The 27,131-nt window shown below is 42.8% G+C and overlaps 1 protein-coding gene across 6 annotated transcripts in view; it reads right to left on the bottom strand.

The window, feature by feature from the left end:
• The window catches only part of ADGRF5 (adhesion G protein-coupled receptor F5), an 87,903-nt gene that overhangs the window by 8,240 nt on the left and 52,532 nt on the right, over nucleotides 1–27,131 (bottom strand). For 3 of the 6 annotated variants that reach the window (XM_073224714.1, XM_017680792.3, XM_073224713.1), the window contains exons 4-17: nucleotides 22,942–23,112; nucleotides 21,536–21,712; nucleotides 21,296–21,405; nucleotides 19,684–19,742; nucleotides 18,694–18,836; nucleotides 17,989–18,210; nucleotides 16,839–17,042; nucleotides 10,128–10,298; nucleotides 8,092–8,211; nucleotides 7,729–7,938; nucleotides 5,553–5,765; nucleotides 3,687–3,842; nucleotides 1,454–1,662; nucleotides 46–225 (exon numbers count right to left, since the gene is read on the bottom strand). In XM_073224714.1, the coding sequence (XP_073080815.1) occupies nucleotides 46–225; nucleotides 1,454–1,662; nucleotides 3,687–3,842; nucleotides 5,553–5,765; nucleotides 7,729–7,938; nucleotides 8,092–8,211; nucleotides 10,128–10,298; nucleotides 16,839–17,042; nucleotides 17,989–18,210; nucleotides 18,694–18,836; nucleotides 19,684–19,742; nucleotides 21,296–21,405; nucleotides 21,536–21,712; nucleotides 22,942–23,112 (2,345 nt within the window). The remainder of the gene's footprint in view (nucleotides 1–45; nucleotides 226–1,453; nucleotides 1,663–3,686; nucleotides 3,843–5,552; nucleotides 5,766–7,728; nucleotides 7,939–8,091; nucleotides 8,212–10,127; nucleotides 10,299–16,838; nucleotides 17,043–17,988; nucleotides 18,211–18,693; nucleotides 18,837–19,683; nucleotides 19,743–21,295; nucleotides 21,406–21,535; nucleotides 21,713–22,941; nucleotides 23,113–27,131) is intronic. The other 3 variants (XM_073224715.1, XM_073224716.1, XM_073224717.1) reach the window with 3 other exon arrangements.

Raw genomic sequence — 27,131 nt, 5'->3', positions numbered from 1 at the left:
AAAAGATGAGGCCCCAAATTACTGCAAGACTTAAAACAAACTCACCTTCATCATGTCTGAATTCACTTGGTTAGGAACTGTTGAGAGTAGATCAAGGATGCTAATAATGGCCCCTAGGCTCCCAGGAGATGATTTGACTTCATTTTGCACCTTGCCTGTGCTAATAGAAAGATTCTTTAGGAATTTAGGGAGCTTCTGGTCCTGAGAGGGGCTCTTGATCAAAGCCTAGTAAGACACAAGCCAACACAGACCAATAAAAATCTTGCCAGTCCGTCCAGTCATCAAATCCTGCCAATCCACCCATGACAGAAATCTCTCACATCTTTAGTTTCCTTTTTTTTCCATTCCCGTAAGTTGAATGGATAAACCAAATGGAGCATGATAGGTCAGCATGCCCCTTCCACTGAAACTGTATCTCGGCATCTAGAATTGAGACCAGGGCTCAATGTTGAGTTCAAATTATATTTTTATCTTCTTGATTAGGATCATTTACAAATGTGTCATCCTGTGATGCGTCATTCATCAAGGTCCAATTCAGATGCCAAATTTCTCAACCAGAGCTTCCTGATTATCTTGGCCAAAATCAATGTATATGTAGCTTCCCAATTGGATTATGTTCTCTATCAAATCAGTGGCCAAGATCTAATTTGGTCTCTTACCCTGATAGCACCTAGACTAATGCTTTGCACATAGTAGGCATTTTAGTAAACTTGCTGTAAGAGCAGAGGAGAAACAGAAGATATTTAGATAAAACACAAAACAGTATCACCACTTTTCCTCAATTCTTCTACCAAGGGTGAGAAGGTTTGCAATTGGACATCTGAAGACATCATGTTAGCTATAAATCCCACCAGTTGACTCATCAGTATTCGTTTATTGTAACTCATGGAATTTTAGGAGTCTGTAACTCTTAACAACTTAAGTATGAAGTGACATTTATTTATTCTGATGGAAAGAAAGGAATTTTCCCCTACCACATGGCAGTAACCTCTATCCAAGGAAAGAGAGACTTCCTCTGTAACTATCAGTTACCTCTAAGGATTGAGGAAAACTCAGACCTGTAAAAGCATAAAGCCCAGCTATTTTATTGTGTGCTGATGAACCTTATTTTTGTGTTGCTCTTCTTTCTGAGATGATCAGAGCTATTTTTCAATATCAAAATTATTCAATGGATAGCAGTTGAGTAATGCTACCTGCTCCTTGGATGTAATGGGAACAAGGTACTGAGAAGTCCAGGAGAAGGCATGCAGCCTGTCCTAGAGCGGAACACATATTTTGTTGCCTCCATAGCTGTATTTAAGCAAATTTTTAAGCATTTCCAATAGGGTTGCATTTTATTTGGAAATAGGTAAATAACAAGTATATTTGCGAACACTTTCCTAACTGCTAAGAAATATGATAAGCTGGACAGATTTCCCCACCAGGAGCCCAGAGTCAAAATGTTAAGGATCACCTTGGCCAGCTGGAGCAGACTATTTATTGGGGCAAAAATGCAGTCATTTCTCTTCACCTTCCACTGGGAGCCTACACATTTGTAAGTTAGGATCCCACCAGTGGGACCTGCAGGGCTGCTGGGAATGTCTGAGAACTGGCAGAGCTTCTGGACGACCTTCTCAGGCTCCCCGGCACCAATTATGGGATCCTGGCACGCGATGTTCTCCTCTGCATTGGAAACATGAAAATAAAAGGGACAATTGAAAGGCGGAGAAAAGAGAGTGAAAGTAGGGTCAGGTCTAGGTAGAATTTTGATGTTTGAATTCATCTTTCTTTTTACTTTTAGTGGCCTTTTCAGAGTTAACAGATTTCTTTATTTCACCCTTGATGTTCCAAAACCCCTTAGTGCCTTCCAAATGAATCTGGACTTAATCTGTACTTGCTTTTCCTAACAGAATTTCTTTCCTCTATGCCTCACTCCCACCTCAGTCCCCAGGAATCTTCACTCGGCTGCCTGTAAAATCTAAGCCATAGAAAATAATGACAGCTTAAGGTGTGTTCTGCATTCAGATAAAAGATATTCAGGGAGAATATCTCCATGAGTATCCCCTCCATAGGGGAAAGTTTGGGTGGGGTGGATAAAATAGGTGACGGGGATAAAGAAAAACAACAGGCTCTTATTGTATAGGTTAAATATGTATAGCTTTTCCTGTGTCAATCATATGCCAATAAAGTAGTTTTCAAAAAAAAGTAAATAAAATAACTCTGAAAAAAGATATTCAGGTTACTAGAAGCCTTAGGGACACAATGCCTTAATACAAGGGATTCTCATCTCTTATATTAGAATCACCCCGGCAGCTTGGAAAATACCAATGTCCAGGCTCACTCCAGACCAAGTAAATCAGAAACCTTTGGGCTGGGATTTTGGCATCAGCTATTTTTTTAGGCTTCCCTGGCAATTCCAGCAGGTAGCCAAGGTTGAGGAGCACCACCTTAATCCAAAGATGTAGCTAGTGGGAATTCCAGGCACCCATGACCTGAATATTCTAGCAATATTTATAAGTATTTGCTCCTCCTGGTTTCCCTTAAAGGTGACCCTATTTCACCTGTACTCAAGGCCAGACTTGAATGGGCAAATGATGTTTGATGTAGACTCTCTAATCTCCAGGGACCGTGATTTTATGATGAGCAGATCCTTCTCTTGCCAATTTTTAAATTTAGCATTGCATTCTCAGTCATTTGTACAATCTTGAAATATGTAAGTCATGTTCTACTAGGAAAAGGACATGGAATCAGACTTGGTAGGAAGCAGAGAAGAACCAAGGTAAGTGAACAAAACGCAGATGTGGCAGGACAATGAAGAAGTGATCTTGGCTGCTTCCTGGAAGAGGTGAACTTGGTAGGGTTCAAGGAGAGTGACTCGGAGAGGAAGGTTACTCTACATTGCCTCTTACATTGGCGTCCAAGACTCAGTGACCAACAGATGTGAGCACGGACACAAACCACACAGAAAAGTCTGACAAGCTTTTGGATAGAGCCACGGGCCCTTCAGGTATCACGGTTCCTGTGACAGAGAAGGTTTCTGCGGGAGGGAATTGCTTATGTGGGAAGCCCAGGATCCTCGTTTATCCACTTGCTCGTCTGCTGCTACTGAGAAGAGCTCTTCAGCATGGGCCATGCCCAAAATGGCTCTATAAACCATGACTTTTACTTTGAAAATATTATGATGAGGGATATTGGCTCAGTCATGACAAAGGATTGAAAGGAAAATTGCCTGTTTTTTAGATTCATCAGTTGTGTATAAGCCTGTCTCTGGGAAAACAGTGTTGGTGGGAATGCAACCCTTCCTTTGCTGAGACATCAAAGGAGTCTCAGCACCCCAGCACTGCCTGCTCTTACCTGCCTAGAGCAATCAATGCTTAGCCTCCCGACTCAGCTGAGATATGGCTTCATTTGCAAGGCTCTCTTGATGACCTCCTTCCCACTTATCACCAGCAGAGCTAAGCCTGGCAGTCTCTTCTGGCCACCCACAATATATGACAACTTTTTTTGTTATCACATTTATCTCTCTCCCTTAGGCTTGAGGTCATGAAATACGGCTCTTTTCTTTTCATATCCCCCATGCTTTGCCCAAGGCCTGTCCTTTAAAAGTGCTAACATATATTTATTGAATGGATGAATGGGGGAGTGAATGAATAAATGAATTCCTGCCCCTGAGCATGACATTTAAAAATAATTTGAAATGCTCTCACCAGGAACCAGATGAACCTTCATAGATGGGCTCTGGACTGAATTATTAGCAGTGTTGGTAAAGCGACAAAACACGTCAACCTTCTGTGAACACCAGGGAACCGAGCTTGCCTTGAAGTTGTATTTGTAGCACACTTGCTTTCCATTAACTTCTTTTGCTAAAATAGCATGATTGAAATAAATAAGTCACAACATGACTATATGGAGCACAGATTTTGCTGAAATGACCCAAGATGGACAAATTTGTCCAAAATTTCCCCAAGAATGGGCCATACTCATTTTTAATGTGTTTTTTAAAATGCCTGTAGCCTGGAAGTGAGTTAAGGCCACATTTGCACGTGTGCTAGCCTATACCGTGTACCGCCACCATTCATGACACCAAATCTGTGCCCACACAGTTTTAGACACTCAGAGTAGCTTTCAGCATCCCTCAAACCCTTCCACCTGTCTACCTCCCACCATGCCCTGCACATTTATCTTGTCCTGTCTTCACTGCATTGGTGTAGAGTCACCACTTTATGGGTCTATCTCCTCCACTAGACCATAAAGCCTTGGAGAGAAGGTATCTGGTCTTATTTATCTTTGCATCTCCCAGTCCCAGCTTGGAATCTGGCATGCATTTGAACACAGAATAGTGAAATGCTTAAATATGTCAGAATGGAAATGGATTCCATATCCCCCTACCACATGGCCTCTCTAAATTCTCAAGTCTTTATTGGGTCTCTGCTTTTCTGAACTGCCAGTGTCCTTTCCATTGGTATTGCTCATTTTGGATATTTGATGTTATATGGATTGTCGTTTAGAACATGAACCCTTCTAGCTATTAAAATATCTTTTGTCTCCTTTCTACTACTTATGATGGTGTTTGCATTGAGTAGCAGATCACCAAGAATAGTTCTTAAAAGAATGAAAGAGCTTGCAAAGCCCTCATGGAGGTGTCTGTGTTTTGAGATTTGGGGGTTGTGAGCTCATATGTGGTAGACCTTAGTTGGTGGGACTCCTGAAGGATCTAGATGGAGGGCACAGTTTACCTGACAGGATTTGAAATGTCTTTGCTAGGTGCCACTGAGTGCTACCAATGAATCACTTTAAGCTAATTACTCCCCAGCTTGGAGGTCCTAGACCACACAGGTAGTAGTATAAATTTAAACCCCAAACCTCAGTGAAGGCAGTTATAAATCTCTGGGGAAATTCCTGCCCACCCAGAGATGAGGCCACGCTCTTAACGCCGGCAATGAATTTTGTTTATATAGCCTATTCTTTTGCTGAGCTTATGATCCTTCGAGGGTCCTGCCATTGTTCTGGTGGGATGGGAGTGCTTAGCTTTGGCACAGAGAGCAGGCCATTCCTTTCATGCTTTTCAGAGCCTTAAAACCCAAGGTCCTGGGTTTCTGATTTTGACAGGTACCTCAGGGAATCCCCAGCGTTAGTTAAAGCATTATCTCTATTTTTCTTTTCCTCTATGTTTTAGGCCCTCGGTTATTTCTCTTACTGTCTTGCAGGTTCAACCGCACATTTGGAAGAATCTTTGTTGCACCCTTCCAGCATGCTGATTCATAGCATGGAGGGAGGGCTCTGGAAAGATCCAGTTTGCTCTATTGAGCAAGTGGAAGGCCTGTGGAGGTGTCTGGGGACTTTCTTCAACAATTCCCACTGAAAACAATAGGCCCCTCTCTCACAGACTCAAGATTTTGCCACAGACCAACAAGCCCCTGGCCACACAGCAAAATATAAGATTATAAAGGCTCATGAGATTCACTCTGTTACATTCTGCCTCTGATGCAAACCCTGTCTCTTTACTCCTACTTTAAGAGTTTTTAGACTCCTTATACATGAAACAATATCCAATCCAGCAGTTGTCATCTTACCAGCAGGAAAGATGATGGACTCCATCTGGAAAGTGACTCTGTAGTCTTCATCCTCCTCTACGCAGCACTGGAAGCGATGGGAACCTTTGCATGACACCGTAGCTTCCAAAGGATCCACCACGATGCTCGTCTCTAACGGCAGCGGGTGAACGGTGACATCTTTGGTCACAACACTGTATGAACTCTTATATCTAAATATGCAGCGATAGGTTCCTGAGCAGAAGGAAGCAAAAACAAGATGAAAAGAGATCACGCTCCAAAAAGGCCTTTTCTGGGGAGGTTAGGAAAAGGCTTTGTTTTCCCCATCAAGCCTGAGTGAGGGCACATCACACCTTCCTGGACACTGAACCGGAAAATCCTTGGACAGCTCCCCTCCTGGGTTCTCTTTGCTGTGGAAGGACTAACCATAGCTACCAAAATATTCACTTACTTTTTAAAATTAAGTGGCTTATCCGAAGTCATTCAGCCTATAAGGGGAGGAATTGGGTTTCAAACCACGCTCCCCATACCTACACCAAGGTTCTTTCATTAATCCGGGAAAAACATGGGAATTTGGGTGTATGCTCAGATGGATGGTGAGTTCTTCGGAGGGAGCTGTCAGCCAGGTGGAGCACTGCAGTGTTGTAATGCCTCTTCTGCCATCTCCAAATGGACAGAGAGGGAGAGGGAGATCTCTTGGGAGGGCTTGACCCATGGACCCTGGAGTTACATGTCTGATTCGTATCCAGAAAAGTCTGAAGGTGAGAGGCTGCCTGACTTTGCTGGAGTGAGAAGGGAAGGCTGCAGCTGGAGAAGCCCCCAGCCCCAGAGCTTGGGAGGCAGAGAGGACTGTGTCCTTTCCAGAAGCCTCTGGAAAGGACTGTTTTCAGTGGACTTGCTGCCAGGGCACAGCAGAGGAGGGGCCACCATCTGAGCAGCCGCCATGGGGACAGTGTGGGAAGACTGTACCAGCCCTGACAGCATACGTAGACCCTTGATTTCCTTTGCTTTCCTTCTCTTTGCCCCAACTCTGGAGGAGCCAGAGCAGCAACCAGCCAAAGGGAACACAGGCTGAATAAGGACAGAGAAGAAACTCCCTTCAATTCCTGTAGGGAGGGAGGAAATTTTAATTCAGTATGAAAAGACAGCATAGCTGGTTTAAGTTAGAATAGGTTTTCTTGGTGTCTGAGACTTGACGGTTGAATGTGACTGGAAGAGTTAATGGCCCCTCCTGCTACTGCCCAGTGGCAGGAAAGGGCAACTGGGCAGAGCGGACGTCAGTTTACCAGTGGGAGAAAAATGCTCCCACTTCCTGATTGTACGCTACCAGGTCTAGCCAAACAATAATGAATTAATTTTACAATGTTGCCTAGGCTGTATAGGAAAAAATAAAGACCTGGGACTCACAGGCTCTGGACCAATTAACCATACAGTCAATCGAAGACTTTAGAGTAGAGTGTTAAGAGCTGACCACTGGAGCCAGAGGGTCTCAGTCTCAGCCTGACTCTGCCATTCACCAGATACATCATAACCTCAGGGAAGTCACTTGACCTCACAGGGCCTCGGTTCCCTCTCTGTGAAAGGAGCATAATAGTAACACTATCCTCTCGTTTTTTTGGTTTAGATGAATTAATACACTTAACATACTTAGCAAAGTGCCTATCAGTAGTAAGGACACAATAAATGTCGGCTATTATTACAGCAATTTTATCAAATTCTCTCTTTTTCTTCAAAGATTTCCACTTCTTCCCAACATGAATAATGTAAAGAGATAAATAGGAAATAAAAAGGTGCTTTCTTTGGAACTAAGCATATATACATCTTTACCTAGACTTTTTAATACCACAATTGGGTTTCATGGTTGGATGAAACACTCCTAAAAGTCTAAAAAAAGTACTTTTAAAATCAGTCCTCTTAACTTTTTGGCAAGAGCACAGGCTCTAGACTTAGAGAGACTACTTCCAATCCTGGCTTTGCAATGGAAATTGTAGAAGTCGAAGTATATTTATTGTTCTCTTTTAGCCTCAGTTTCCACATCTGTAAAATGGGAGCAATGACACCATCCTCCAAAGGTTCTGTGGCATGAAATGCAATGACATAAGCATGCCCCAGGACTGATCTTCCATGGATGGTAACTCTCATAGTGCATTCCCAGGGGCCCTGGGCAGCAAAGCAGGGGACATGGCCTTCCACTCACCATTCCACTCCCTGGTCGCGGTCTTCACTGTCAAAACTGACTCAGCTTTATCAGGATATCTTCTCGCAGTATAAAACCTTTGGTATATTTTAATTCCAGCAGAAGTGTTCCAGTATACCTCATCATAGTTACTCACATCACTGCTGCATTTTATAGAAAAGTTTTGCCCCTCAGAAACAGAAATTGGGTCCGGGGTTATTGTTAGGTTGGCTGAAAGAATGCAAACAAGACAGACAGAAGAAAAACCAACAACAAGCACAATGTTTAGTCTTTTTGGTGACATCGGCACATGGGTGAAATTTAAGATGGAGACGGAAAGCATGGCCCGTCCTGACTGTACTCGTATTAGTGTGGGATTGGTACCTTGCTGTTGCTGGGCTTTACTTGTTTCTAGGCTGTTCCCGGTGGTGCTCTGAACTGTACTCATTTCCATCACATGCCTTAGGAACTCGTGCACTCCCCCTTTGTGGCTGGGATTATCTCCTGATGACCGGCAGGGCAAAAGGTTGCAAACTTAGGGGTGTTGACTTAACCCAAGCTCCCCTCCAACCTCTTCCGTGACACCTCAAAGGACACCAAATGTCTCGGTTCTTGTAACGATTTCACTGTCTACTCTTTTAAAATACTTAAAAAATAATAATACCACATTCTATTTCAATTTATCTCTTTCTATATTGTTTCTCCCTAAAAATGTGAGCCCCTCAAGAATAGGACTCCTCTTCTGCGTCTTTGCATCTCCAGCCTTTGTGCTGGGTCTGAACACAGTCAGCGCTCACTAAGCAAAGGAGTGATTTCTGGAACCACGTTTTAAGTAAAGGGCTCATGGAGCTTGTTGCCCAAATAATTACACCTGGACAGTCTCAGGCAAACTGGAATGTACAGGCTCCCGAACTTAAGTCTCTACATTTCCTCCTCTCTCTGAGAATTTCGCAGGTTCATGAGGAATTCTTCACCGAAAATGTTAAAGACCTTCACAAATGGGAAATCTCCCAGGAACAGTCCACTATTTCTGCCTCTGGTTCTATCTTCCCACTCCTCTTTGAGCATGTCTTTTACGTAATTGACATTTCAAAATGCCATTCACTTCTGTCTTCTGCCGGTGAACAACTTCATGCCTTGAGCCCACTGATGCTGGCCCACTTTTTCCAATTTTTTACACTGGCAAGATTTTCCAGTGTAGAATCTTATTCTTTGTTATAATCAAGAGAAATCTGAGCTTTCATAGTACCCTTTAGAAGTTAGGATTCAAATGCTTGGATACATTTTTTTGGGCATTCAGATATTTACATCCCAAAGTCATGCAGGCATGGCCTTACCCTGCCTCCTTTCCCCTCTCCCCTGTCCCGTGGTGTGGGCATCTTGAGATGCCACTTCAAGGTTCAGTGGTCTTCAAGAGTGGAAAGGTAAGGGCTCAAAGGACCACGAATCTGGTTCTCTTGATTCTCAGATGAGGTCCAAATCACCAGGCCACTGGTTCTTAGTGAAGGTGGAACATGTCCCCAAGGCAGCCAAGAGCGCATGTCATCAACACAAGTCTTAGTAAAACTTGGAGGGTACAACTGTTCTCACTATAGAAAACTGCTCGTTGCTCAAAACACTCTTAGCTTCTTCTATAACAAGAATGTTTTCATACAAACCTAATTTTGATCTTTGTAAAAATGCCAAGGTCACAATAGTAGAAAACTGTGAACAAGAGTAACAAGTATTGTTTATACCAGCCTTTCCTCTCCAAATGGTTTAGAGAGGGGTCTGATGACTTATCTAATAGTTTGTTTTTATCAGATGGGTGGAAAAACAAGTTTGCCTGCCCCTTTTTTTGCAGATGGGGTGAAAAAATAATGCTTTATGATATGAGGAGAAGAAATGACACTTCAAAAACATGTGTTCCAACTGTAAAATAACCACAAAGCATCCGATTATTAAAGTTTTCTGCAGCCTGCTCTCTAGAATAAGTGAAATGGGAGAGGAGGGCTGACAGGTGGGTGAAGGGGGGTGAAGAATGACCTAGGCTATTGGAATTCAAAGGGCAGAGAATGGGATTTGGGGAGGAAAAGGGGAAAATTAGGGATGTTATACACTATCAATTCAATGATTAAATAGGACTATTCTGAGTGTAAAATTACTTCCCAGCCCACTTTCTGCCTGACTAGTGCAACGCAGGCTTTTCCTTCCCTGAAGCCACTGCTTGCCACCCCTTCCCTTCTGAATTGTAAGGGCTTCACCTGAATTTAAATGGCAGAGAGGGAAATCCTTTCCTGTCTCTCCTGTTGATTTACCCCAGCCGCACTCCCAGCATGGGACAAGGCCCTGCCTTCCCGCTCACAGATGGATATTCCCAGGTGATTGGCAGCCCTTGGCTTGAGGTGCAAGGCCAGGAAGTCCAGGGAAAGAGCCCTTACCCACAGAGGTGAACGTCACTTCTATGTTCTTACTGCCTCTGGCTCCGTGGGTGCTGGTGAACTCACACGTGTAGATGACTGTGGTTCCCGCAGACCCGCTGGGACACTGAGTTCCATCGGCCTTGAGGGTGTATCTGCTGCAGCTGGAACCCAGGTCTGTTTCAGTGTTTCCTGCAATGACATCAGCAGTTCTTTGCTGTTATGGGTGGCTGACTCTCTGATTTAGTAGCAAAGAGGCCAAATCAATGAAAAAGAGTTATTATTTAAATTAGATGTCTTCTCTTTGAATGGAGAATCAGGGTTGTACGGTGGTTAGGCCTACCGCCTCAGGCACCAGTTGGCCATTCCCAAGCTCTGCCACTTACAAAGCCCCTGCACTGCTCTGTGCCTTAGTCTCTCCGGATGTAAAATGGGCATAAATAATAACAGCTATGGCCCAGAATCATCAGGTGAAGTGAATTAACATATACAGATGCTTAGAACAGCACCTGGCTGGGGCCTGCCCCTAACAAAAAGATCATTAGTGACAGCCTTTGGAATGTAAAAAACAGAAGTGTCTGGATTTGATTTCAATAGGAAGGAGAAAAGATGTCAGATTATCTGAACTATTACCATTATTGTTATTACTGAAAGGAGGAATAATTAGACTGACATCTGATATTTGTCTCATTTGAGAAACATTTTCATGACTTGCCCCTCTTACTTGTCTATGTTTCAGTGGAAGCCTCAACTTCATGCTTTCCCAGGTTGCCAGGCATTTCCCCTTCAAAATAACTCTTCTACTCCCCTCCTCCCATTCCCAGGACAGCATGCCCTCCCAGCCATCTTTACTCCTTGCCCGTGGCCCTTGAACTCCCTCCTGGTGAATTTTTTCTACTATAGTCCCTTTTCTTTCTCTCCTCCGACCTTGCCTACTACCATGTACTCTTCAGACATTCTTCAAATACTGTCAATCTTCCAGAAATTAAAGAAAAAGAATAAGCTTTCCGATTAGCTCCAAAATAAATACATCTTTTGCAGCTTTGGCTGGGTGATCAATGATGTTTGAAATATTTTGATTGATAGATAACCAGTTTGTTTTTTTTCCCAGTCCCCAAAAGAGTTGTTCAGAACACCAAACTGATTTCCATCTTCAGCCACCTTGGTTCAATTACCTCCTAGTTGGTAAGCACAAGTGTCATCTCTAAGGCTCATTTCTCTATTGGTTTTTTTAAAACTCACTTCTTCAAATTTTCCAGGACCTTATTTATCTTTTATCTTTCCTCTCCTTCTGCCTTGAATCTTTCCTGAGGTTCTTTCACATCAACCACTAACTGTACTCAAGTGTTTCCCTCCTAAAACAATCCTTTAGCCACCACTGCTTTTTCTTCCTCTTTTGTACCATGATGCTTCTGTGTTCACTACCTTTAGTCTTTCACTCCCACTTTCCATGAAACCATTGCAATTTGCCTTCTTCTTCCCTGCAAGGATCCTAAAGTGTTCTCTTACGGCTAATGGTGATTTCCTCCTTCCCATATCCAGGGTTTTCTTCTCATGCTACCTGGGCTACAACACCCCATTCTGCTAACCCCTCCTCTGCAACTTGGTTTCCTCTACCCCTTAGATCTCCTACTTCTCCTCTCTCTTCATCCCTCCTTCTGGGTCTCTTTCCCAAATCCTTCGGTCCTCTTAAATGATGGTGTTCCCCAGGATATTAGCCTTTCCCCAAGCATTCTGACATTGACTCTTTCTTTACATTTTTCTCTATTCTCTGTCTGAGCAATCTCATCTATGCCCATGGCTCCTATCGTATTCTGTATTTGGAGGACTCCCCACTCTATCTCTAAGAGTAAAACACTCTAAATGGAAACTCTTTGAACAGACTCCCACATGCCTGTTTGACCCTGTAGGTACCTCCAGCTGAACTTGGACAATTATGAACTCAGTTTCTTCTCCCCAGACCAAGCCTACATACCTTCTGATGTTTCCTCTCTTTGCCAGTGGCAACTCCCAAAATTAAAAACCTTCAAGTCATCTTCAATTACTTGCATTTTCTCATATTCCAATCCTCCTAAAATTGTTTTAGGTTATACCTATGATGAAACATCTCAGACTATCTTATTCACTCCAACCAATGGTCACTTACCCAGTCCTCATTATCTGTTATCTGCAAATTGCACACTATTGTAACTGAATCTCTATTTTTAGTTACTTGTGTCTTCCATCTATTGGCTATACCACCTTAAAATTTATTTGTCTAAAGTTCAGCTCTGATCACCTGACTTCTTTCCTTCTACCTTAAAAATTTTACCACTGTGTACAGAATAAAATAAAATCTCCTTGGGTGGTATATGGATTTGTTCACAGCATGATTCAATCTGCCTCTGTTTTCTTTATCTCATTCTACATCCCTTCTCTTAAAAACTAGGTCATGTGTTGGGCTTTCAACATGCCCAGTAGCTTCATACCCTTATGTCTGGCTCACACCTGGACTGTTCTCCTTCCCTCTTCTTCCTGGTGACTCTAACTCATCCTTTAAGGCCCAACTCTCTCATCAAACTAATGTGCAAGACAATGAGCTATGTAGGAGCATATAAAGAGTTGTACAGAAATAACTACAATTGCACAGTAGAGAAGTTTAATAGGAGAGAAATAAATGTATTATGGAGATTAAAGAAGGGATGTTTTCGTTGGGAAACTATGGAAGATTTGCTCTAGGTCTTGAAAGATAAAGACAGAAATGGTAGCTGTGGTGTTGTAATGTGTAGCTGCCAGTGTGTTGTGTGTGTGTATGGCTCAGTACTCCTTCCAGAACCTGGCATTCCATTAAACTGCTTCAGGAGCTGGGGCTGGGGGTGGGAAGGAAAGGTAATGAGCTATGTGGGCTCGCAGGCCCCATCCTTTTCATTACACGAGCGGCCCCACTCAAGTCTGCTTTACATATCAGATGTTAACTCTCAACCAGGGGTGATTTTGCCTCCCTGGGGAAATTTGGCAATGATCAGAGACCGTTTTGATTATTACAACTGTTGGTGCTATTGGCATCTGGTTAGTAGAGGCCAAGGATGCTGATAAACATGTTTCAATGCAAAGGACAGCTCCCCTCAGCAAAGAATTATCCAGCCAAAAATGTCACCCGTGCTGAGGCTGAGAAACCCTGCATTCAACAAGCATACAAGAATTTGCTTGAAAAATAATTCTGCAGTTAAATCAGAAAACCACTGGTGTAAACAAAAGCACAGATGCAGCAGCCTGCTTTTTCCAGGGAAAGAGTGGACATGAGATGGGGAATTCAGAAAACAAGAGCAGGACTTCTTCTGATCAGCAGCATTCACGTAGTATTCCATACAATACTCCTGGGGCTGTGAACCTCCAGGTCCTGTTTGGAAGGTACTGAATGCAGATAATAAGTTGGTGCTTTCCAGAGAAGACATGGCATGCAATTACAAATTTGCTGCTCAAGATTAGATAATATCCAATGGAGATGTCTCACCTATGAATTAAATGAGGGGATTGTTTTTAAAGCTATCATCTATTATCAGAAAACAGTTACTGTGGCAGGTTCAATGTTTTCAATTCCATTATCCCTGTTTAATAGATGAAGGTCTGGAAGTCGGAGCGTGTCCACAGGAGGGCACGTGGCACAGCTGGGACTGCAGCTTTTGGGGACTGCATACTCTTGTACGCAAAGCACAGGTTGCAAGGCTAATTTTTTTCCAGGGCAGAAGACCTGGCTCAGATTCTTTCTTTGTCTTTTACCCAATTTTGTGGGCATTCCCACAAGTAGAAGAGTCACTGTTTAAAATCGGATGTGTCTATGGCATGGTTAGGAGCACACGCAGGGACACTGAGGAGCAGGAGGTGAGGACGGGGAGCAGCCCTCGGCAACTCCCGGGAAGTCTCCCTGCGCTCACGTGCAGAGGGAGGGACTAAGTCCACGGCTCTCACTCCCTCTGCCCAATGTGATCCGTGGAATTGTAGACAATATGACACTGCCTGGATCCCTAAGCCAGAGATTCTGACTTAGCTGCTCTAGGCTAGAGACCTGACAGCTGTTTCTTAAAAAATACAATTGGGTGACCCTCAGATGCGGCCATGGAGAATGCCTCTGCCAGGACTGCTTCTAATTGCGTCTCTGCTTCCACCCCACCTCAGCCCCCGAGGCAGGCCTGCTTCCAGTGGCACTTTATAAAGTGACTTGAAAGCCACAAGCCTGAGTTCTACTCAACAAAGAAAAACAGCTAGTCTCACTTCCTTTACTCTTACTTATGCCCTGTTTGGCTGCAAACATAACATTTCAGACACCGCACAAGGGCATATACTAACATACACTTGAAAACCTAGGTGGGGCAATTGGGAAGAGAAGATCCAACCAGGAAGGGAGGTGGTAGAGTTTGAGGCTATTCTCCCTACAGGTCGCTCAGCGCTGGTCCACATTATCACAGCCTTGACAGTCAGCCAGCAGTGAGCCGACAATGTCTAGCAAAGATTCAAGCGTTTTATGAATACACGACAGTGGGCCCAGGGTAGTGCGTCAGGCAGGTGCAAGAAGTTTTATCAGTTCATTTGGGAACTGTTCCAGTGCGTGGACAAAGAGGGAATTAAGGCTCCGTTAGTTTTTCTATCATCACACAGCACAGGAAGAGCTTGGACGAGGCTACAAACTCTGATGCCCTTAAGTTCCCCAACTTGTCAGTCTGTTCCTACAAAGGCAAAGCTAGTCTTAGATACAAACCGACTAGAAGCGGCACTAATCACGGGAACTCAGTACCCCTATTGTTACTTCTGCTACCATCACCATTTATATCATTAGTTGGTGCCTGAGGATTTGAAAACACCAGAAAATCCTCTCTATTCAAAAGAGACTACCCCCTCTTAAAGCTAAAAATATCCCCATCACTAATCACTTCCTTTCTGTCTTATCTCCACCCAGAAGTGTTTTGAAAATGAAACGTATCTGATTCTGAAAGGAGGATATACATTCAGTTTGTGCTTTGGGGTGAATTATTTGCCGGACTGCATCCTACGGGCCTGGACGAACAGGTGCTGAAGAACTTGTGGGATTTGGAGAGAGAGCTTCCACGAGGGGGCAGCAGGGGGCGGAGGAGGAAGGGCAGCGTGCAGAGAGCAGAGGCTGAATTCATCGGAGGACTGTGGCGAGTCCTGGGGCAGCCAGCCCTGTGGCCGGAAATCCATTGTTCTGCAGTCGGTTCAGAGCACTGGGCACTAGGAATGTCTGAAGGAGCGGGGGCCCCAGAGAGGTCCCTGAGCATCTGCGCCGCAGACTTCCTGGATCCTTTGCCAGAGGGCGAGGTCTTTCACCTCTGCGAAAGCTTGTAAGTCAGAACCACGGGAAATTTGCGAGATCTTTCTCCCATCTGGCAGTTTCTGCAGGATGCCTACGCTTCCTCTTCCTTAAAAATCAGGGAAGTGACTAAATGTACCATGTGTCAACGTTTTCAGCAGTGACTAGAGGCTTTTCCCATTCTTCAGAGCACTTCAGAGTAGAATACAAATGCTGCAGGTGACATGTGCTTGGCAAGTAGATGTGCTCAGGAAAAGGTACATGCTATTTAATTATTATTTTATGTTTTTATAATGTACTACAGTCTGATAGCAAAGACTGTGTAACATAAAGCCTTGCCACACTAACGTCTTTCACAGGTAAAGCCACATTTACTTTATTGACTTTGTTTTCGTTTACAGATAAACACATAGTACTGTCATTTCTTAAGGGAAGGGTTGGATCTTATTACACGAGGTTTCTTGACAGAAAACAGCACACACTCTGCCAGATCAGATTACTCCTGCACAGGCTTCTGAGGCGTAGGTAATAGAGTTTGGCTAAGACAAACACTGGTCTTATGAAAACTACACCTGAGGTGAATCCCAATTCTTTCTTTTCTTTTCCCATTGTGACAAGCTTGAATAAGTGATTTAATATGGGCCTCAATTTCCTTATTTGCAAACTGGAGGCAAAAATACCAGCTTCAAATTTTGGTCACATTTAAGTATGGAATATATAAATGTAAGAACATATTTTGTTTAAGTTAGTTCAACATAAACTACTATACAAAAGAGTCAGTATTGCTATTTTCATTTATTATTATTATCATTCATCAGTATCAACTGGAGGGTAGGGAACATCAAGGAAGAGTTCAGATCTAAAATGAAAGTAAACAGGGTCAGAAACTGACAGGAAACAGCTGAGACCCAAACAGGCCTATACAGAACGATAAAAAAAAAGAGAGAGAGAGAGAGACATAGAATTAGATAATATAGAAGAAAGTAAGGATGCAGAAGCAGGGAAATGAGAAGCACAGACATGAAGAGAACAGACACAGAAATGAAAATTTCCAAGCCAGAATCCAGAGCAAAGCCAATGATCTCATTCTTACCTCTTTGCTGAAGATGGGAAGGAAAGGAAGGTGGGGACAAGCTTTTTTGTAGACAGGAGATGCTGTGGACCTAAGACATTAGGTCACTCCTTCTTGAGTCTTCTCTACCAGAATCTTGTCTAGAACCCAAGTATGATGCTTGTATGCATATATTTTTAGAATTTTGTTCTAGAATGGCTAAGCTGGAGCTAGCATCAAACTTATTACTTTTTCACAGTCTGAAGTCTGGGAAAAAACAGCCATCTGATATTACCCCTCTCACCCACAACATCTCCCAATTTTATTTGACCAAGGAGGAAAATCCTACTTGCAAAAGGGCATCTAACCTTCTTACCTGGGATGCTTATTTTCCCCTCCTGCTTCCATTCTATTGCACTCCAACTAACATTAGTCACACTGCAGCAGTTCAAAAACACAGGATTGTTGTCACACATCACCTTTGTTTCTTCCTTTGCCGAGATGTGCATGGGTTTAACATCTATTTTTATTTTGGCCCAGTATTCAAAAATATCTAGCGTCAGCTTGCAGATATATTCACCTGCACAAAATACACAAAAGCATTTATTATTCCTTTTATTTTTTATTTATAATAAATGCAGTACACCATGGAACATCAATTTCAAAAGCATCTGAGACTGAATCTAAATGACCCTAAAGGGACATTTGGGAAATACAGAAGGTCAGTGCAGATATTTCTGATGCTACAAGGTAAAGAATAGAGAGATGCTCTAAGGAAACAGAAATCCCAGTCTTTGCTAGTAAGAAAAATATATGGAAATGGAAGAGGTAGAAAGGAAAAATTGGAGAGCCTTGGAGAATCAGAAGATTGTGGGTCATTTTGGCATACTATTTAACTTTGTGGCAAAATCAGAATCAACAAAGCTGTGATAAGATCCATGTGTCTGCAGCTCAGCTTCTCATTCAGAGAAAAAGAGATGGCCCTGTTGGCATCTGGGTTACAGTGAGATTACTAAATTCTACAATGTTAGATTTAAGACTTATGCTTCTGTGGTTTCTGGAGAGGGGGAGTGAGGAAGGACAGGTGGGAAGGATTACAATGGAGCACAGGAAAATTGGGGAGGGCATGATAGATATATTTGCTATTCTGATTACGGTGACCATTTTACGGGTGTGTACATTTAATAAGTCAAACCCTATTAAACAGTACTTAAATTTGTACAACTTATTATATGTCAATTCTTCCTCAAAAGAGCTGTTTTAAATTTTTTTGATTAAAAACAAAAGTCTTCTTTTTGTCTCAGGTTCCAATTCAGACGTCTCAGTAAACGTGGAAAACTGTATTTGTCTCCCAAGGCTACATTTGCTTGACTCATATGCCATGGGATTAATTTTCAACCTTGACAAGTTGAGCCTGGTGACTTCCTCTTGAAGAGAAAAACACTACATACCTATTGTATGATTTGCTTCTCTATGAGCCCTTCATTCCTTTCCTCGTACCCACCTGTTACTGGATTGAAACCCACCTGCATCACCCCGAGTGACGTTGTAAATGATGAGGTGCGACACTGACGTCATGTTGTTGAGCACGGAGGTGTTAACTGAGAATCTGCTGCTATTCTGGATTTTGGAGCCCATTTTGACATCATACCAGGACACATTGGTGGACAAAATTTCATTTTCACATACCACAGTTACCGTGTCCCCTTCCAGGATGGTTTTTGGCTCGGCAAACAACTTAGTTTCATCTAGAAAAACCAAAGAAAAAGGTGTCAGGACCCCACACCAATTAAATGTGATTGGTGCCACTCACCAGACACCACAACCCCAAGACCTGTCACGAGGTTTCCCCAGCATCAGGGGTGCTGTGAAGGACAAGGCTGTGCTTCCTCGCCCCATTCCCAGGCCACTGGTACCTGAGGCCCAAAGACTCAGCCTGTCAGGTACCAGGTAGATGGTTTCCAGCTTGGGGACTTTACACACTTAAGAGTCCTCAGTGGTGGTAAGGGACATTCCAAAGCTATTTTCAATATTTCAAATAATCTGGAGGAAAATTGCACATTTGCTTAGGAAAAAGCCACACCAGCTAACTTAAACATAAACCACTATGCCAGGAATGGAAGAGTGTCCACAGAGGACATTGTAATTTCCCAGTTTAAGCATAGGATTAACACCATTACCATATCTAAGTAGAATCTATGTATTGGAAAATGTAGCGACGTCCAACTTACTATTATTAACTACATGAAAGGAATTGTCATCCACTTTGTAGGTGTGATTGAGGTTCTTTCCCACTTGCTCATTCGCTCTATGCATTAATTCAAGCGATGGTGTCATAGTCTTGATCTCATAGTCCACAACCACACTTCCGGGCCTGGGTGGAGACCACTCAGTTCAGTAAAGCAGTAACTGACCTGGAAGAGTCTAGCTCTTTCTGGTTTATTTGCATGGGAAAACAGAATGGCAGGAACAGCTTGGGAACTTGTATCTTCAAGGGTTTACTGAAATCAACCTGCTTTTCAAGCTCTAGTTGAAACCCTGAGGCAGGCTTTGCACCCTCAAATGTCCACTGATGGGTAACATAAATGAGAAATAGCCAGAAGGGGATGAATGAACTGAATCACATAATCTGGTCATACAGTAGCAGTCAAAATGCAGAGACTGGTGTCATACAGCTGTGCTGACCCAAGGTTACTACATATACTAAATTTCAAGGGAAGCCAAAATCTTGCATGTTTCTGTAGATGTTCTTAATTTTTAAAATTGCAACTTTGAAACACCGTGAAAACCCACTCGGGGCTGCCAGGGTACCTAACTGTCATACAGGGGCACCAGTCACACAGCAGCATGCAACTCTGTGGTTGTGGTTTGTTAGCCAACTTTTCCTGAATAATGGCATTGTTGCATGACATTATTTCATTTGTATATTTTGAACTCTCTAGACTGCAAACTCAGCCCATATCTTTGTCTGCAAAATTCTTGCATGCGCAGAATGATCACAGGTCTTCTCACCTTCCTTCTCCTTAAGTACATCTCTAAAGAGTGAGCTCAGTTCTCAGTATTTCCTTCCCCTCTAAGTCCCAGCAATCTGGCATTGCCTGCACCTCTATCAAACTGCTCCTCTTGAACGTCCCAGATGATGTCCCTCCAAAGGGCTTTTTCTCTGCTAACATATTGGTCTCTCCCATTGGATAGAAATGACCCAATTACGGCATTCTTACCTGAACTCTGTCACAGTCACCAATTTGAAGCCTGGTAAAATACTGTAACCTTTTCGGAACTGGAAAATAAAGCAAGACAAATGTTACGTATCAACGTCCAGTGAGAGGAGCGTCAAAGATTTGAAACAGGGTAAAAGAGCACATATTCCTTATCACCCTAAATTAATGCTTTCCCTGTGTATTTTGTTAGCAATCGTATTGGCAGATCTTTGAAGAAGCAATTCCTATCCACTCATGTTGGTGTGGCTTCTCCAAGGAGCAAACACTGGATTAAATATACAAAATGTTTACTCCAGGCAATGCCTAGAAGGGAAAATGGGGAGGCAGTAGGGAAGGCAGGGAGAGCCACTAGACTCCAAGTGAAAGAAAGCAGAAAGGTTGGGTGAAATCAACCTAGGCTGAAACTGAGAAGGATCAGCAGCGCCTTTAATGAGGCCCAGGTCAGCCCGACACAGACCTCCTGTGAGCAGTGAACACAGCCATGGATTTCAGAGGCAGCAGGTAGAGCCCTTGAGCAATCTCATCTCCTGTAGTTGGAGACCTGCTGTGTGCATTGTCATGGCTGCTATGCTGCCTGATCCCTCACTTAACATATTGCAGCTCGGTTGAACCAATGTAGTTTTTGCTGATGTCTTTACTCCACTTTGTTTCTCTGAATACTAACCCCTCAGGAGGTTCAACTGGTTCAAGTCACATTAACAGAGCAGATACAATATGCGAAGCCTGGTGTCAGGTATCTGGATGGGTGAGATCCAGAGATTAATAGGTAACTCTGTCTTCTGTCAAAAAATAATTGTGTGTGTGTGTGTGTATGTGTGTGTGTAAGATTCTCATGCTGTACAGAACTATTACAGGCCAGATGTCCAAGAGCTCTTCTGTATCAGCTCTTCCTCATGGCACCCATGGAAAATGGTACTATTTGTGTGATACACTGGGGTATGTGGGAGGCTGATCCTGGCCTGAGGGCAGGGGCTCAGCTGTCCAGAGACTTAAGGGAAGTCATTATCTCTGCCCACATGTTATAATTTATGTCACACCAGTTGGGAAGCTCGATGCCAAGTGAGTTCACTCAAGCATAGGTTTAGGTGAACTAATTCAATGTGAAGCACTTAGGATAGTGTCTGGCACACAGTTAATACTCAGGGAATATTTTCTATTTTTACATGAGTAAACTTAAATCTTTTAGTTGTGAATGCTCATTGACCTCTAGTGTACAGTGGTTTGGGACCTTCTGTGTCAGCCTTGGGCTAGTCTTCCCAAAAGATGTTAGGGGTTTCATCCATGTGGTGTGTAAAGGTGGAGAGAAATGTACCATCTGGTGATTCTAGACCAGATCTTGGGACTTTGAATAGGTTTCAGTGAATTGATGAAAACAAATCTTATCTGAATCAATTCTACCTTGGGAAGAAGTTCCACCGATAGGTCAGGATGATGTCATGTCATCCTCTGAACACTCTGATTTTGAGCATTTTTAAATTCATCATCCTAGTTGCATAAGGATAATTTTGACATTCACATTCATAAATTCTGGCAGATCCAAGCAAACTATCCACTATGAATGCAATAGATTCCATTCAGCCTAGAGAGTTTAGCTCCTAAAGCCAAAACCTACCGCTGTCTCCAAGTCAGTCTTGTAGGACCTATAGAGGGCAGAGGAAGAGTTCCTGAGCTCTTCTTGAAAGCCCACATCGAGTCTGACTGACATTCTCAGGGTAACATCTGCTGAAAAGCACAGGGAAATATTTAAAAATCTCACGTTAACATTGGAGTACACACAAGACAGAGAAATATTTGCTTGAGCTGATATCAAATAGACGCTCAACAAACAAACATTTAATGAGCGGTTGCTTACCTCCTTGGAGCTGGCAAAAAGGTCCCTTTGAAGGCAGTCCTTTAAGGCAACTGCAACGATGCCCTGTCAGGGAGCTATCATGCTCTGGACAAGTGATACTGTGAAGGCACTTTTCCTGAGGCCATTTATAGCCTGTCTCACCAGAGCACCAGATTTCATTTCCACTGGGTCTGCAGACTATCACCAAGCAGACAGTTGAGGAGAGAGAAGGTTGGCACCACTTACAGAATTATAGACAAGTATATAGACAAGCACTTGTAGACTGTTAAGGATTTATACTCGTATGAAATCCCAGCTCAACTTCATATCGCCCTTCTGGGAAGTTCAATAGTACCACATGAGAGTCACGCAATTCTGTTGGCATTGCCATGCGATTAGGCAGGGACATCTAGAAGGTGACCACTCTCACTTCCTGGACACAGAGTGTGTGGTAGCCAGCCTCCAAGATGGGTCCTGACCTTCCCTGCCTCTAGGTATACACATCCTTTAGTATTTCCTGCTCATATTGTACTGGAGTTGGTCTATGTGACCAATAGAATACAGCAGAAATGATGGCATATCACTACTGAGGTTTTAAAGAACCACTAACTCAAGGATATTAATGCTAGTGGGGAATTTTGTAGGCAGGGACATCTAAAGGGAACTTTAAGACAGCCATTCCAGGTTCAAGTAGTATATACTGAGAATCAAAAATTAAGATGCAGAGACTGATATTGTGATAGACTAAAATGTGAGAACTTAAAATGGTTTTTAAAAATGAGAAGTTTATTCTGCCTCCATTTTAGAATCAGAAAACCCAACACACCCAACATCTGTCGGTGCTTTGCAGTTTACAAAGCAGTAGCCTTTTTTAGGACAAGGGGCAGTCCCATCTCATAGCTTCCCAGGTCATAGTCCCCTGGGAAATGGAAAAGCTATCATGATCTGGAAAGGGAGTCAGTGGCCAGAAAGTCCAGTCCCATTGCGGGGGGCTTTCTGTTTCATGCCTTGCTTCTGATTCAGACATGTACCTGGTCTCTATTTTCTGACCTATGGTGCCAAAGAGAAGGGAACTTGTTTTTTATGAATTTAAGCAGTCCTGCTGTACCAAGGGACAGCCCAGGGGAAGAGGACTGAGTAGTCTGTCATGATGGACCCCGCAGCATCTTGGAGCCACTTCGTGAAACCCAACACACAAAGCCCCAAGCAAATACTTGGCCACCAGTCAAACTAAGGAAACTGGCTGAAGAGTTTGCCAATAGGTGCTTCGCGCTGGTAAGCTGTGACGTCATAAAGTCATGCATTAGGCCTGTAGGGTCATTTTACTTACCTACTAAGTATAATTTGCTCTAATAGTAAAGAGCTCAGACAGCCTTACTCCTGATAAGCCCAATCTTCCATTCTAAAGCAATGGATCTTTTACTCACCTGTTGTCACTGCTACGCTCAAAATGTGAGTGGCTTGGCCAGCGCTATTCCCTTGAAGAGGAAAACTGAGGCTGTTCAAGTGAGCTTTCGGAGGCTCCAGGAAGGAGGTGTTTTCAAAGCCGATCTCAGTATCAACAGTGTGCTCTTCAGCTGCTGCACTATTCGTAGCAACTACAATGAAAGCACACGAAGGCCGTGAGATCTCCCATGAGCAACAGAGAGGGGATGTGACGGACATTTCAGCGCTTTCAGATATTGACAGGAAACATGCGGATGCTGGGCACATCAGCCTTTAAGAATTTCTAATGAACCTTTTTAGAGAAAAAGAAGAGTTGGTCGACTTCACCACCAGCAGCCGCCTTCGTGGTGCTATGACTTCACTATTGAAGGAGAAAGGCAGCCAATCTGTCTGGTCCCAGTGTGGTGGCCTCTGGCCATTTGAAGGACTCAAAGGCTAAACCGAGGACTTGTCCTTTCTCTCCATTCCCACACCCCATTCCTTGGTGTCCAAGGCCAAGGACTGCTGTGTGGAGAATGGATTTTAAGAGACAGAATCAGGGAGGCCTTGGTGACAGTCTGGTCAATAAGTGCATAGCCCTGACTCGCGGGAATGAGTCAGTGTGTTTCCAACACAATTCAACTGACATGTCTGTGTTTTGAGAGCTGAGGTATGCATGACATGAAAATTCATCTAGTTAATTCCTTTTGCTCTTAGCCTATGTTCACAATATGGGCTCTTTTTCCTTATGCTGTATTTCTGGTATTCAGAACATTGCAGGTACTCAACAAAAGCAAAATTGGCAAATTTTAAAGTAAAATAAAAGATATCTTCAGCACTTTATTGCTTTTACAAATTGTCTCCAGGTTGGTTGACTGGCTGGCATTCTAGATGAATCTGCTTTCCAACACACACCCACTGTAGGCAAGCCAGACAGTGTACATATTGGAGTACCCTCCTAGTTTCCTGTATTACATCATGTCTGGTCCACTAACTGTAAGCTTCTCAAGGGCACGGACTGTTTCTTTCACTTCTCATGACCTTATTCACTCCATTTGGCATAGAGCACACCACATAATAAATACATGCCTTAAACCTAGGACTTAACTTGTTAAGCCTGGAACTGTGTTGAATCACAGATTCAATTCTCTGTCTCTGCCAGAATCTTTGGCTCATTCATGGCTGAAATACATAACTGGAGCAAAAGCCATGGGCTAGGTTCATAGCTAATGAAGACCCTTCGAAGAATAGAATTTTTAATACAGATGCAATGAGAAGACAAGTTGTGGCTTATCTTGTCAGTCAAATAAGGAAAAGATTAGTGAATACTTGAAAAACTATTACTTTAAATCTTAAGTCAAATCTGGAAGTATGATGTATATTTTACCATAAAATTAAAATTCTATGTCTGTTTTCTAAAAGAGCAAAGAATTTTCCCATAACATTACAAGATTTGTTTTAAATTTCCCAAGGAATATTGACTTGAAGCACTAAAATACAGGGAGTTTATTATGCGAAGCTCCAATTGATAAATGTTTATTGCAGAAAGCTGTAATATTTCTTCATTTAGAGTTATAAACTATGCTTGTCTTAGAGGTTGGTTTTACAATTAACTTTGTTGAGAATTACTTCATTTTGGCATCATTTAACTTGTAATTAACTTAAACTTAAAAAAAAAGTTTGCACATTTCCTTAATTTAAGAATACATCTTAAGGTATGTTTCCTCCTTATAAAAATGTATTTATAAGTAGAACAAAGTGAGTTTTAAAACCCAATGTGGAATCACAGTCTGTCATGCTATCATGGCGTTGCCTCAAATTTCCTGTTTTCTTTCTGATTCTCAAATGGTTCTGTGATGACAGCGGGCTTCCTGGAAGAACTGCTAATCTTAACTTGTGTGATCTTAACTTTACAAACAGTACGTTGCCTCTGGGAACATTTGCAAGGAGGGCGGCTGCATAATATGTACAAGGTCTGTCTTAGCGCACATTCTTTTTTCTGAAAAGTAATGCAGCAATGTTTATATTCTCCAGGAGATTCACCAGCTCCAGGATCCTCTCTGCCCTGGTCAATCTACTCTCCTCCCGTGAATGTAAACAGGATTTCCTGGACGGCAGCTGCTTTTTAGATGAGTGAGGTCATTAACAGTCCTGAATCGCCACTTTATCATGGGCATTGTTGCATCCCAGGGTCTGATTCCAGCATAACATCAGTGACTGCCAGGGGACCATTTCTATCATCTTGCCCTAAGCCCACCTCTCTGTGCTCTTTTTAGACATAATTGTAGAGCAAGTGTATATGCCTGGAAAGCAAAGGATGATTCATCAGTGTCATCATTCCCCACTGAAACCAAGCCAGTCCTTCCAGTGAAATCTCACAAGGAGCCAAGCCAAAAGCTCAAGACACTAAGACGAGAGTTCCTATGACTTGACTGAGTTCTAGTCTATGGGATTTATGCAGCTATTCGTTAAAGTGTCAGCCTTGAAGGTCCTCTTTCCTTCATCCACCTTTTACGTTTTTCAACAGCTTCTAAGGGAGTTTCAGAATAACCCTCTGCCTGAGTGTCATTTATCCCTGGGGACTGGTAAGGATGGGAACCTTTAATAGAGAAGGAAATGTCTTCTCCATGAAAATAGTCAATTCTTCAAAGCAGGCTCAAAAATATCATAGCACTTCTGAAAGCTATGGGCTTGCCCTTAGAAATCATCCTTTCCAGGGGCCCCTGCCCTTAACTGATGATTAGACACATCTAGGTAATTCTACACACACAGAGAGATTTTGCAAACTCAACCCAGGAGTGCCAAAGTAAAATCTTTATGGATTAGGCCCAGAAATCTGTATTTTTTTCAGTTCCCACTGGTGATTCTGGTGATCAAGCAGGTTTGAGGTCCAATGTTCTAATCCAAGTGAAGACACCAAGATGGTTACCCTGAAAAGCCAATATTAGCACCTAACTTTGTTTTGTTTTTTGGTTTTTTTTCTGCTTTTGCTTTGCTTTTTGTTTTCACATACCTCCCAGGGCTGTTCCTATGGAAACAAACAACCAGGCAGGCTCCAAGCAGTGTGCTCACCTCTTTCTTCAGGGATATTAGATGGATCAAAGGTGATTATAAAAATAACAGTATTAATTGCAGATACCATTTATTCACTGTCTGGCCAGTTCTGGGCCATGAGGACAGTACACATACCCCCATTTTGCAGATGACAAAGCCGAGGTTCAAAAGGCTGAAGCCACACAAATAGCAAATGTTAGAAATGGGATTTGATAGCATGTTTTCCTGACTGCAGTTTCTTTTAAGCATACCCTTCCACCACTCAAATGGAAGAAGATAATGAAAGTGACCATTTGTAAACCTTAAGGTACTATAAGAAATAAAAGGCATTATAACTAAGTATGTCTTTAGAACTTGGTATGGCAATTCCCAAAGTTAATTTTAAAATAAAATCAAATTCAAAGGCAAAATTATTAATAATAAATGGAAGAATTATCTAATACTTTGTTCAATTTGATTCAGCATAATAAATGTCTTAGAAATTCACATTGAGAAAAAAATACGTTGTGACCCATTGCCATAGACACTGATCCATTTAGACGGTAAGCCTTGCTAGGTTTATTTGTTTGTTCCTTGATTTATTGATTTATAAGCTAATTTACTATTTCAAAAGACCTGTACTACTTTCCAAGCACTGCGTGAGGTGCTGGGCACACAGGGTAAATCAGAAGCAAGCTCTACTCCACGGGTCTCCAACCTCATGTGGGAGGCGACCAGTAAGGTCAGACTTCGAGGTCAGGCAGTTCCGAAGTCCATGGAGAAAACTAAAGCGGGGCAAGGAAGCAGAGTGGCAGGCAGAATGGGGTGGAGTATTTCAGTCTGGTTTGTTTTGACTGTAGAAAAGACCTTCCTAAAGCGGTAAGTTTTGAGCAAAGGCACGAATGAAGTGAGGGAACAGCCATGCAGATAGTCAGGGAATATCTCTCTAAGGAGAGAAACGACCATGAAGGCCCTAAGAGAGCAACTTCCTTGGCTTGTTTGAGGAATACCAAAAAGAAGCCCCTCCTGATCTGGATCATTCCTTCCTAGCAGGAATGTCATGGTTTTATGGCAAGCAGAACATGTACTGCCTCTGAACCTTCTGTCCTTGAGGTGCCCTTGGGCAAGGGTCAGAGTTTTCGGGAAGTAGCTCAGATGC

Source organism: Manis javanica, chromosome 16 (genome assembly GCF_040802235.1).
Source record: "Manis javanica isolate MJ-LG chromosome 16, MJ_LKY, whole genome shotgun sequence".
In the NCBI taxonomy this organism is placed as follows: Eukaryota; Metazoa; Chordata; class Mammalia; order Pholidota; family Manidae; genus Manis; species Manis javanica.
The sequence above is the reverse complement of the archived record's forward strand: the minus strand, read 5'-3'. Positions and strand labels throughout refer to the sequence as shown.